The sequence below is a fragment of the Scardinius erythrophthalmus genome (assembly GCF_964197995.2).
Source record: "Scardinius erythrophthalmus genome assembly, chromosome: 21".
Lineage (NCBI taxonomy): Eukaryota > Metazoa > Chordata > Actinopteri > Cypriniformes > Leuciscidae > Scardinius > Scardinius erythrophthalmus.
In genome coordinates this window covers 4,740,305-4,753,704 of record NC_138241.1, presented here as the reverse complement: position 1 = coordinate 4,753,704, position 13,400 = coordinate 4,740,305, and the positions used below count along the sequence as shown (strand labels likewise).

The 13,400-nt window shown below is 37.7% G+C and overlaps 1 protein-coding gene across 1 annotated transcript in view; it reads right to left on the bottom strand.

Moving 5' to 3' along the window:
• wdr11 (WD repeat domain 11) overlaps positions 1 to 13,400 on the bottom strand; it is a 113,598-nt gene that overhangs the window by 26,873 nt on the left and 73,325 nt on the right. The window contains exons 13-16 of the mRNA XM_081351297.1: positions 6,323 to 6,398; positions 3,628 to 3,736; positions 1,915 to 2,039; positions 712 to 859 (exon numbers count right to left, since the gene is read on the bottom strand). Of these exons, the coding sequence (XP_081207423.1) occupies positions 712 to 859; positions 1,915 to 2,039; positions 3,628 to 3,736; positions 6,323 to 6,398 (458 nt within the window). The remainder of the gene's footprint in view (positions 1 to 711; positions 860 to 1,914; positions 2,040 to 3,627; positions 3,737 to 6,322; positions 6,399 to 13,400) is intronic.

Sequence of the window (13,400 nt, the reverse complement as noted above, 5' to 3'; positions counted from 1 at the left end):
GACTTGCTGAATACATGACCACATTTTGGTCACACTTTAGATTAGGGTCCAATTCTCACTATTTACTAATCTTACTCTCACCTAATCACTGCTTTATTAATAGTTAGTTAGTTGTTGAGTTTAGGTATTGGCTAGGATTCAGAGATGTAGAATAAGGTCAGGCAGAATAACGCATTAATATGTATTTTATAAGTACTAATAAATAGCCAATGTACTAGTAATATGGATGCTAGGTTCTATTCAAAACAAAGGAAATTGTCTAAATTCCCAAGCAATTTCTTGACAAATGTCATGATGATGTTTATATGTGACATTGACAGTTGACATAGATTAGATATTTCCAGCTGTATATTAAGGGCCCATGGACAGATTGTGCGAGACCCTCTTGGACCTGCTCTGTTTATTGTTATTATTAGGGCGTGTACTAATAATAATTAGCCAGATCTTCATCAATCCTTGTACAAAGCAACTATAGACTATACGACAAAAAGTTATCAAAATAATTATGATACGTCCAAGCAGGGGTCTTCAACGTTTTTCAGGGCAAGGATCCCCTTGACAAGGGACCCCCGATACAAAATGTGTCAATCAGAGCTACATATTAAGCATATAGCCTTCGATATCAATAGAAACTTACCATATTATGATTAAGAATTAGTTTTTTAAGACAGTAGATCAGAACTAAGAAGCAAAACACATAAGGACACTCACATCAGGTGGAATACGTGCCCCATCCTTCACGCTGTTGCCTTCCACAGTGATGTGATAGACCTGGCCATCTGTGTCAGTAAACACGAAGTGTTCTCGAGCCGATATGCCCTGACCCATTTCAGACTTACTCTCAGCGTCCTGCAACATACTGACAGACAGCAACACAGAGTTGTTAAGAGTTCTGATGCAAACAGCAAACCACTTAGACTGGAGTGTGTATCACAATGAAAGTTATTTGATCTAAGTAACCCCCTGGGGTCGACGAACGTGCCGGCGCATTTTGGTGGATTTTTTCCACATATAGCAGCTAAATCGACTTAAAATACTCCATTTTTAATACATCATTCGAAATTGTAAAGGGTTTACTTTTGAGTACACTCACAATAACAACAAAACGTTGTGTTTTTGTAAAATAAAGAAATTAAACAGGGTGTGCTTTCTGCCGTCTCTGTGAACTTTTTTCTGAAATGCATCCGAAAATGTTCCTGAAATTCAGCACCAAGTACCAGTGATTAGTGAATCAAAGTTAGACTCTAGCAAAAGTCTAGCCAAAAAGAAAAAAAGACAAAAAAATGTACAAAATCTATAATTTACCCATCATGTAATTCCAAACCTCGGTTACTTAATTTCTTTCATGGAACACAAAATAAGAAAGCTGAAGAACATACTGGACACATTTTTCTATACAACAACAGTGGAGAGTTGGCAATGACAAAAAGCTCAAAAAGTTGAATAAAAGCATTGAAGTCACTTGAAGTCATCCAAATTTTTTAGTCAGTTTTTTAAGTGCACTGAAAGTGTTCCCCTCCACTGTAATCTCATTCATACTTCAGCATGTTCAAACTTGTCAAGGCACAGCTGGTCACAGGAGAATCAATGTTATCAATGTCATCAAACATGGTGCAATGCATCTTCAAGTTTGAATGTGCGTAAGCGCAAATAACATCTGAGCTACAGCGGAGAGGGGACTTCAGTTTCAGTGTAGAGATCTGAAATGGTCCAAATCATTTTTCAAATGAATTATAAATCTGTGTACATTAGAAGTTTTGTAATACAGTTCAGGAGTTTTATGCTACTTTTATGTAGATTTCGGAGCTTGACATTGCATGTTTTCATTCTTCAATAAGACTTTTTTTTGTGTGTGTTCTCCAGGAAAAACAAGAAGATGAGTTAATGATGACAGTGATTTTGCCTCCGTCAGACCTGATGACCGAGGACTCGACACTGCTCTGCTCCGCATCCGCGAGGGTGGTCTGTCTGGCCATGGCCTCACGCGCAGCAAGCTGCTTTTTCTTCAGACTTTTAAGGTTATGTGAAGGAGACCACTCCTGTTTACACACAAAGAAATGTTATCATGAGTCACTGCACAGACAGTTTTAATGTAAGCAAATGCTCAAAGAATATTGGTGAAAATATATGATGGAGGATTAAATGTTTTCTTTGAAGGGGGTCATAAACTAGCCTGGTTCTACCAGACTCTCATACATTTCATTTGTACAGACAGTCTGGCCTCTCTCCATTGACAAGCGTTAACTTCCTTGTAGGCGGGTATTCTGTTGAAGTTTAAAACTATTGGATCTGCCAGAGTCACTCTGGATCTGCCATAACCAATCGCTAACCTTTGGTCGTGACGTAACCCTACAACTCAAACTAACGCACGACATCAACGTCATCGTTCTCAGCCACTCCCTCTGTTCGCTGATTGGGCCGCCACAAATTTTGCCGGAGAAAAACAAAGAATACACCACAATCCCAGACGTAGTACTGAAGGGAAATAAAATTGATCGGAAGTACGCAGGAGGGCGGAGCCAGGCTAGTCATAAACTGCATTTGGTCATAAACCCTATTGTTTTTGATTATTATTATTATTAGGGGTTCAAATTAGGATATGCGACATATCATTCTGAAGAAGCATACAAACTTTTGTGGAGATCAGTAATAGATGAGAGTGGTTTATGAGGATTTTCCCTCAAGCAAACTCAGATATTCATGCAGTATTGCCTTTACAGTTTTATTTTATATTTGGAAGGTTTTTACAGAGGTGTCTGCTCATATATAATTTGTCTAATTTTATATTACATTTTGGAAATGTTTTTTTTTTTTTTTTGGCTGACAGTAATTTCTGATTTATGGACTGATAAAAAAGACTCTCTCTAATCAAGTATGGTGATATCTATTAGTAAAATGTTTGTTTCCTAATTCACCTGGTGTGTATTTTTTTTAGGTTGGATGTTAAAGGAATAATGCAACAACAAATATAACTGTTAAATATGCATCTCCGCTACTTCATGAAACTTGTTATTGCCAGTTTTGGAACAGTGCCACCAACTGATCACGATTAGAGCAAATGTCTATTTTCTTATAATTTCAAAAATCTTTTGCTTATAATCATGAAACTGGTCTCTTTGGAATATATGGGACGTAACGCATCAAACATTCCCCAATTTTCCTATGTCTGCCAGATGCTACCTAGATATTACTGTGCTTTAAAAGCACTTCAAACTCTGTAATTTCTGACCGCTAGAAGTCGCCGGCACAGATTTTACCCCTAGGAAGTAATCAAGATGCAAATGAGCTGGCAGACAGGTTGCCGGGAGAGAGACTGCATTTATTACTAAGGTTATTGTTGGGGTTATTTGAGAATCATCGCTAGCGGCGCCATTACAATGTTTACTGGCCTTGCTGTCAAAACCCCACAGCGACTTCGCCCTTCAATGGGTTTGTGTGGTGATAAAGCCAGTCTCTTTGCAGAGAAAGATTCAGAGTAATCTCTCAGTTCAAAAACTTGTAATAAAACTGCAGTGCATACTTAAAAAAGCTAAACAGTAATGTAGACGGACAGACACATAGAAGTTCAAAACAATAAGCAACTATTTAAGCAATAAGCAGAACAGCAGTGTGAGTTTGACACAGTACCAGGGCAGTGACAGTAGGGAAGTTCTTGGCCATCTCGCGCAGCAGTGTTCCTGTGCGGACATCCCAGAGCTCCAGAGGTTTATCTCTGAACACCACCACCAGGTACTGCCTAAACAAGACCATGTACACATACATTTACTTCATCCTCTGGACTATACCTGACATTTCTGGAAAAAAAAGAGTATCCCACATTAAAAGTAAGCATATCCAACTTTTTGGAATTCTACTGTAGACCGTTTCACAATCTGGCTTCATTAAAGTTAGCATTGATTAACTGACTGACCGGCCGGGACAGAGGCTCAGTGGGTAGATCTGTTGTCTCACATCAAGAAGGTCTAAAGTTAACTAAAGTCAGAAATATTCTTAAAGGGCCCCTATTATGGATTTTTGAAAATGACCTTTCATGTAGTGTGTAACATAGCCCTAAGTGAATGAAAACATCCTGCAAAGTTTTAAATCTGAAAGTGCAGCGTATATAAAGTTATTGTCTTTCAAAAGTAAGAGTCGACTCTGAGTCAATTAAATTAATTGTTTTCCAAACGAGTCATAAGCCGTTTCGTTGTGACGTCAAAACGAAACATTAGCATACTGCCCGCCCACTTATTGTGTGCGCAGACACCAGGGAAAACTTAAACCTCAAACCAACAGCTTATTCCTGTGGACACTGGACAGCATCATGTCGAGAAGACACTGTGCTCTATAATGTGACAGATTTGTTTTACAAATGTTTTTATGTTACATCAGATCATTCACTCTAGAGCTCGGATAATGTATACATTGTATACATGCACTGTTATTGATACAGTTTCCACGTGTTGGTCGCAATATATTACAAAAATGCTCGGTAAATAAATTAGTACAAGTAAAATAATCGGTTTGTTGATGGATATGCACTTGTTAATGCTGATGGTGAGGAATTACAGTTGCAACATCTCATAATGTGCGTATCACTGAGAAACACTGAGTCCTGCTCGAGCCGTGCTTGCGATGGAGGTTCGGGTTGAATAACTAGTTCTTCCAATGTTTCATCATCGGGCTCACGCTCGCATTGATATGGTAAAATCGACGTCATTGTTTGTTACTGTGTTTAGTTTAAGGTGTAGGAAGCCTCAGGACACGCAATCACAACAGACTGAGCTGTCTGGCCAATCAGAGCAGAGGATATCGCGGAAAGGAGGAATTTAGAGAGATTGATTCATTTGACGAGTCGTTTGAGAATCATTGAAAAATGTGATGATGTGCAAATGTATATTATGAGGAAATAAAACAGTTTTTTGACCTTTGATGCATGTAAACCTGTCGTAGGAGACTCCAAAACAACATTATGAAACTTTAAAATAGCATAATAGGGGAACTTTAACATGTCTGAATGTAGGTACAAATCTACAAAGCTTTTTGCTGTGAATGTGTGTTTGTGTTAGTGTGAACGTATGGCTGTGTTAGCTCTGTGATGGACTGTCCATTAGTCCAGGGTGTTTTCCTGCTTATGGCCCGAAACATAGTCTCTACATAGGTTAATAAAATGGATAGATGAATGACTGAGCAACAAAGCCTTTCTGCACCATTACATATGCACCATTAGTAGTCAATTTATTCACCGTTCTGTGTTGGGTAAATAGCTTCGCTACTGATTTGCTACATTACATTTCTCAGGAACAAGTGAGTAACATTGCTGATTTTAAAGTAATTACACTCACAGCTTCACTTTTTAGGACATTATTCCATCGTTGCTGAAAATATTAGCAATTCAGAGACATCAGACAAATGCAGGTAGTACACACATAAACTCTCTTTAAAAAAAAAGTAATCTTAACTACTTTATCTCTGTCTTATTTAAAGTAGGCAGAATGCTAGATATAATGATTCATAGCTAAAATACCCGATGGCCATTTCCAGTCAAAGTATAAGCGGGATAATCCACGGCTAGCTGTGCATTAAATTATTTTAATCATACGTTTTATGTAATGTGTTGCTCTAGACTAGACCAGTGGTTCCCAGCCAATTTATTATCAATATTAGGAACCACTACTACACAATGCTAAACAATGTAAATAATTGTTTTGGACTTCTTTGTTCATAAACATCCACTCTAGCAGGATTTTAGGGTTTAAGAAAAAAAATATTATGGGTAATTTTCACCTTGTGCACATAGTCTTTATTTCAATGGAATGCATCTCACCCATTTGTAAGGGTTGCAATACGGTGTAAATATTTCAACTTGAAGCTTAAAATGGATCTAAAAATTCACATTCACATTCACAGAGCTACACAGTCATTGTGAGACTCTCCAATGGAAATCAATATTGTCTGTCATTTGTTGTAAACAGTGAAAATGTGTCTTTAGGGTTGGCTGACAACCAGCAGACACTGACTTGCTCATGCTTGACTGAACGGTTTCAAACTGCAGTTTGGAAAGTGATAAAGGAGATAAAGGCAAACAATAAATAAAATCCCCTCTACTGCAAGGTTAAGGAATGAGACATCACTCAGGACGTCCCCATGCTGAAGTACTGCAATGTGAGAGTGGAAGTAGAAAGAGATGGTGAACGTGCACCCCAGACACCGTCCAGATAATACCAAATAATTACAGAGAGTAGTTTTTGCATGTCCGTATTTGACACCACTAATGAGGGAAAGGTGTTTAAGTGCTCACTGAGGTGTTTGCGCCAGAGTGAGAAGAATTTATGTTACTTACTTCAGATGTGACACTTTAATCATTTCAATGGCTGGTTCATCATTCCCACGCTCACCTCGAAATGCAAAGCACCGCCCTGAGAGAGAAAGCACAAAACATTAATTATTCAAACAAACAAACAATAAATAAATGAATGAATGTTCTCTTAAATATAAAACGAAACATACAAATTATGGGACTGGTAGATTTAGGCCGTGTGTCCACCAAAGTGGTTTTAGCTGAGGCGCGCTTCTGAAAATGGCCAGCTGGGAAGTGTAGTGTTTAACTGTTTACCTGGTAAACCCATGGCTAATGAAACTTTCTTCCAAGCATTATTTTTATATTAATACTCTGTAAATTCGCCATTGTTGTACAAGCAGGGTGAGACGGTTGGTCAATGTAATATTTGTTCCGGCCCTCGTCCACAGCTGGGTAAAAAGCGACAGGTCCTGCATTTTTACCCATAGTGGAACATTTTTCTCTCTCATTGACCAGCAAAAAGAAAAAGAAAAGAAAACACCAAGCGTGCAGCACCTCGTCACACTGCTGGCTTTGGTAATTACGCAGCGCTCCTATTGAAAACAAAATAAAAATGATGCTGGCCTCTGGGGGAAAAATGCTTTGGTGGACACACAGCCTAATTATTCTGACAGTGAAACTATTTGGACACTTAAGACACACTTAAAAATGTCAATGTCATCAAATTAAAAAACAAAATATCAAACCAAGTGGTACAGTATCTGCAAACAAATGCAGGAAACAAAGAGTTTTTCTTAAAGGGGTCATATAATGGTACATGCACTTTTACAAGTTGATTGTACTGAAATGTGTGTTGGCAGTGCCTGTACACAACCATCATAAAATGATAAAAATCCATCCAGTGGTTTTTTTTTAATCTCCTTATATGTTTGAACCTCTCTGAAATCAAGCCGTTCGACCGTGTGACGTCACACGGTCGGACGCCCCTCCCACGATTGTGATTGACAGCTGCAGCGTTTCAACACACACCTGCCCTCGCTCATGAGCGAGCTGTCAATCATAGTCCGCGCGTCATTGTTGATACCCTCACTGGAGCGCTGTCTATGAGCATAATGGCGTCTGCGATTGTTCTTCGGTGTAATAAGGAACACAGCAGTCATTTGAATGTTCCTAAATCTGAGCCATTGAAGATGCAGTGGCTGAGTTTTGTTTTTGAAGCGATATGCCCAAAGGATTGACGCGGGGATTCCCTCACGGGGATTCCCCACGATCATCTGTGCTTTCCTGTTTGCGTGAATCATTTCACATCAGACAGCGTTACAAACGAGAAAAAACGGATCGGTACCAACGTGTTACTGCTGAACCTCCAGAAGATGTGAGTGTAATGTTTTATTAACCTTTATATTAGTATTTATATTAATCTTTGCAAATTTGCAAACCTTGCTGCACGCTTCATGATGAATGCATCTAAGGTTTACACTCCGGGTACATTACGGCATGTTTTCTATGTACGACGTTCTCAATATAATTCATAATCCCACGTTTATAATGAACAACGCGTGGTTATTGTGTTAGAATTGGTGTACGCACAGAACAGAGGGGCGGGGTGAGCAAAGCTCATTATCATTTAAAGCTGTATGCACTGAAACGGCGTGCTGAAAACAGAGCTGTTTTTGAGCAGGTAAAATTAGTGTTTTCTTACAATACTAATGAGAATTTTTAATTAAAGTATATTACAAACTTTTAATTTAGACCCTAAAGAATCATATTAGCTTGTACAAAAATGGCATTATATGACCCCTTTAAAACTAACGTAAAACAACTAACTGTGCCATTTTGGTGTCAACCGGTGTCTGAAATCTCTCACTTGTTCATCATTCACACTATTCCCTCAATAATCAACAAAAAGCAGAATAAAAAAACAAAACAATCACCAATTGCAGGAGCAGACAACTTATTTATTACATCTTCAGGATTTGGCACTTCTACCAATGATATAAATTATGTTTGGTAAATCAGAGACACACCAGGACTGAGAGCCACTGGATTGTATGTGTGTGAACCTTGTGCAGATCTGACGGTTTGAAAGAGACTCTTTTGCAAACGCAAAGGAACAAAGTGTCCATTGGTTGAAGTTGTCAAGTGGATATATGTCCGTGTCCAAATTTGCTCGCTTATTTTTTTGTTTACATTTATTATCTATATAAACATCCCGTGCCCAAAAATAAATCACAGTAACACACTGCCTTAAATTACTTATTGCTTCATTGTCTTTCTAACTGCTCATTTTTCTCCAAATACTTCACACGGACCTGATTGTTTGGAGGAGTGCTATGAAGCAACATTTAAAGAAAGATGGTTAATAAATCATGCATGTCCCTTTCAAGCACAAAATTGCACTGCAAAGTGATGTACTTAAGAGCAATGGGTCTCATTCATTAATTGCGTACATTATTCATATTTACACGCACATTTGAACTTCTCACGAAACCTTTCCGCCTAATTCACAACGCGTGCGTACGCACATGAATTTGTTCTTAACTTCATTCTAATGTTGATGAATTCGTATTCTAAATGAGTGACCACATACCCGAGGTAAGTAATTTATATAAAACACGCAAAACCATGTCCATATAAATCCTCAATAAACACTTTACAGACCTCTGATTAGCCAGCTGTATATGATCACAGTTCACAGCTAGAACAGCAAAGTTTTACCAATGCATAGCTCACTTTTCAAACCAATTGTGGATTAACCTAGGCACTGTGCTGAAAACATCTCAAAACATGATTGCGTAATGTTGAACTTTGAAGAATTGTGAAGATCTGTCCTTTCTTTATGGCTTCAGCCTTATGGTAAAACTAGTTTTTCCTGAAAATTTTTCCTAAGGAATTGATGATCATTAGAATTGGGGGGAAAAGCAGTTCCTGTGATTGAGGGGGTCGATCTGTGATTGAGAGATGTCGCTTTATCTGAAGGCAAAAAGCATTTGTTTGTGTTGTCCACTAAACTCCAATCCCATCAAATTGAAACCTTTCCACACCGTTGTGTGGAAATGGAAATTAAAATTCTCCATCCTCTCTGCCTGCTGTCCACTACAATGGTAATAGCACCATAGTAAATTAATTTACCACAGAAATAATGGGAGGTAAAAAGCTTATTCTGTTTGAGTACCATCAGTTTATTGTGGACTTTTATGTGGGTGCTATAATTGACAGTACAGTATACTGTTTATACGGTCTATCAAAGTCACAAAATGTTATGTTGCTTGGAACTGCATCCAAGACTTTCACTCAGTGTTTAACTTGTGTCTGTGGTTGAGTTACACTGAAAGTTATTTGATTTAAGTAACCCCCTGGGGTCGACAAACGTGCCCGCGCATTTTTGTGGATTTTTTCCACATATAGCAGCTAAATCGACTTAAAAAACTCCATTTTTAATACATCATTCGAAATTGTAAAGGGTTTACTTTTGAGGACACTCACAATAACAACAAAACGTTGTGCTTCTGTAAAATAAAGAAATTAAACAGGGTGTGCTTTCTGCCGTCTCTGTGAACTTTTTTCTGAAATGCGTCCAAAAGTGTTCCCGAAATTCAGCGAATACTTGCCACACAGACATGAGAGATAAGTCTTTAGAAAGTTTGAAGTCTACTTTTAAATGAAGTAATTCATATGGAAAACACATTTTCTCTGTTTATGTAATACATATGAAACCAACAATCTTCAGCGTCCGAGCTCATTATTTTGAATGTGAACACAACCACGCGCAACATAAGCTAATCACACGGTAATCGTCCACGTGAGGCACGCAAACCTGTAAACGCCCCCATCACGTCGATAAATAAACCATCAAGCTTCATTCCTCTGCTTCTCATCGAGTTTGGAGGATGCACTGTGTGGCTTGATCCAGAGGATATCATCGTAAGTCATTTAGGCCTATTCTTACTTGCATTAGTTAACATATTATTGTCATATAAGCTTGTACACATTTTACTAGTTAAACTATTGACAGACTAAAATGTGTAAAATCGACTGAAACATCATGAAATATAGCCAGGTAAGCAACCTTTCAATGCTAAATAAATATAAATGTATGACATGCTTTTTATGCTCTATAAATAAAACACAGTATGATATAAAAGTAATTTAATTTCACTATATTTCTAGATTCTTGTAGATTATCTACAACATATAGTAATGGTTTATTTCATAAAAAATATTTAAAAAGTAGCTTTTTTAGTTGACATTCAGTACCTTAAAAAACATTTTTGTGGGTTGCTGTGATTTTTATGTATAAAATGCAAAATATTGTGCTAAAATTAAGTCGATTGACCTGTATATTCAGCAATATCCTACTCTCTCGACTCAATGATTTGAGAGTTTGCAGAGCCCTGATTTGCTCTCCAGATTGTCAAGTGTTTAGCTAGTGTGTGAAGGATTGTGTAAGTGTGTGCAAGTGTGTGATATTCACTGACACAAAGTTTGTAGGGAAAGAGTGGCCTAATTAAAGTCCTGTTCTAATGAAGACAGGGAGCTAATCAACCAAAAGAGTGCAGACTGTGGAGGAGAGTTAACAACATCAACAACAACAAAACACTGATAAAAAGGCCATGTCAGGATTTGCATGCCGTACACAATCCACGCACGCACACAGATGACCCAGAAAACTCTCTATCAGGCTGTCAAAAGCAAGCTGTCGTAAACAAGTAAAGTTCTGTAAACATAAAACAGAATGAATATAAACCACTTCAACTCAGTAGACATGTGCTGGTCTCCTGTAATATGATATATCGCAGTAATGAACATGCATGGTATTGTTATAATGGGCACTTCAAAATATCATAAACGATTCTAGATACCTTATCACAAATTGTTTTGATTTTTACAATACTTTTTGCATCAGCCTGTTAAATTTAACAACACTGTGTATATGCTGTGTAAAGAGGTAAAAATGTGTATTCTGATGTGAACAACCCCAACGTAAACAAGAAGCATAGCGGAAGGAGTGAAGGAGACCGAATGAATAAAAATGCAAATTCACGCTTTGACAGTAGGTGGCGCTTAGAGAGAGACAGAAATAATGCGGTCAATGTGGCTCCAGCAAACACAACAAGCTGCGGAATCTGAAAGTCAAAGAAAAGAAGTCAAAAGGCCCTATCTTACACCCGGCGCAATGCAGCGGCAAGCGCGATGCAAGTGTTTTTTGCTAGTTTCAGCCCGACGCAGTTATCATTTTCACGTCCTACGTCACGTTGTTTAAATAGCAAATGCATTTACGCCCATGGGTGTGCTGGTCTGACAACAAGGTGTGTTTTGGCGCATTGTTGAAATAGAAAAAACAGAAACAGACTGAGCAATAAATAATAAATGCAATACACGTACACTCTGCTTATTAAACTCACAGGGACGCACAGCAGCACACAAACATGGCATATATTTAAAATAAAAGGATTACAATGTAAAAGATTATTATTGTGTACATAAAGATATGGTGGAAAAAGAGTATTTAAACAGCCCTTCAGATTTTTCTATTTGATATAGAGTTTATCAAACCATACCAAATACTTAAAAACTTTATTATTTTTTTTATACGTTTGTTTATGCTTAAACAATTCAAGGAAAAGCGATTAAGAGGAGACGGCAGCAGCACATAAGTGTTTGCTTAGCCCGTTTCTGTCGTTAAGATGAATATTTGCTGCTAGAGGGGATTTATTTGTTTTACTGTTTATTGCTTTTTCCTATTTTTTATTTTAATTTGTATTTGTTTGTTATCAGAATAATGTCTGTCAGCAAGAAGCAGCTTTGTTATTTTGGTAACACTTTACTTAAAGCCTTTATGTATAATGCATTATAAAGATATTCATAATGTAAGTTATCTGAAATTGGTTGTTTGGCATTTAAAGGTGTATTATATAATTTATTATAATTCTGGTTACAATTATTTAGACCATACAATGCATTATACAGTGCATTACAAAGCATCAATACTTTTATAATGCATTATACATAAAGGCTTTAAGTAAAGTGTTACCGTTATTTTTATTGCTTGTTATATCTATTGCACTTAAGTGCCGAACTGTCCCGCAGGCAGTAGTTTCGATTAAAGTCATTCGTGTGCTATTGCGTTTTGGTTTGCTAATTATAAAGGCGTGAACAGCGGTATTAACACAAGCTTTGATGAGCCATATATTTAATTGGAATCCGTGTCAGAGTTAGCTTTCCTTGTGTCAAGACCTACTCGGGTAAAACCTGCGTGAGTCCACAAAGCAAAGACAACGCACTTAAGTATCTATTTTCTTTTTCTGCTTCTTACTTTTTTTAATAATCTATGTGTCCATATTCAACATGTTTTCAGCACATTCCTCTCTACAAAAACACTCTAACATCCCACACAGAAGAGGACACAATCCTGCTAGCCTGTCAAAATCTCTCGGCGGCCATATTTGCAAAGCCTCCGCCCTCGGGGCAGATATTTCAAGCGTCCAAGACCAATTTATTTCCAATCCAAGTCCTATTTATTTGAATGTAGGAATCCTGAAATCTCAACTACTTGCCACACTCACATTTAAATAACATTTTTTAAATCAGTAACAAGATCTGACATGAATTTTGTTTCTAATGCTCATAGCATTAAAAAAAAGCTTATAATTCAGGCTGGACCAGTCAATGCGCATCTCAAAACACCGTTTCAATGGCAATCGAAGCTGCTAATGGCAGCTGCAGTGATGCAATGACTTTACCAACTAGCAACTGGCTCTTTTATTTAGAAGTTGGGACTTATTCTGCCATATTGCACATTGAACTTTTTCCTATTCATAGTAATGTGATTGCACCGTCTTTGTATATCTAAAGTGTATGTCTGGGTCCTCTCTCTTTTTCTGTGGAACTCTAGAATTATCAGCCCCTCCACTACCTCCCACCACCTCTTTAACAGCTGAAGTTTTAGCACATTTTTCTCAGACAAATCCACAACCATCAGCAGTCAGTTCTTAACTTCACACATCTGGGAACTCAGACTAATCACATCCACAGCTAATAATCTCCTCCTCTCCCCTTACAGAGGCAGAAGACCTTCTTCAACCTTCCTTCTAGACCCGATTCCCTCACACCTTCTACA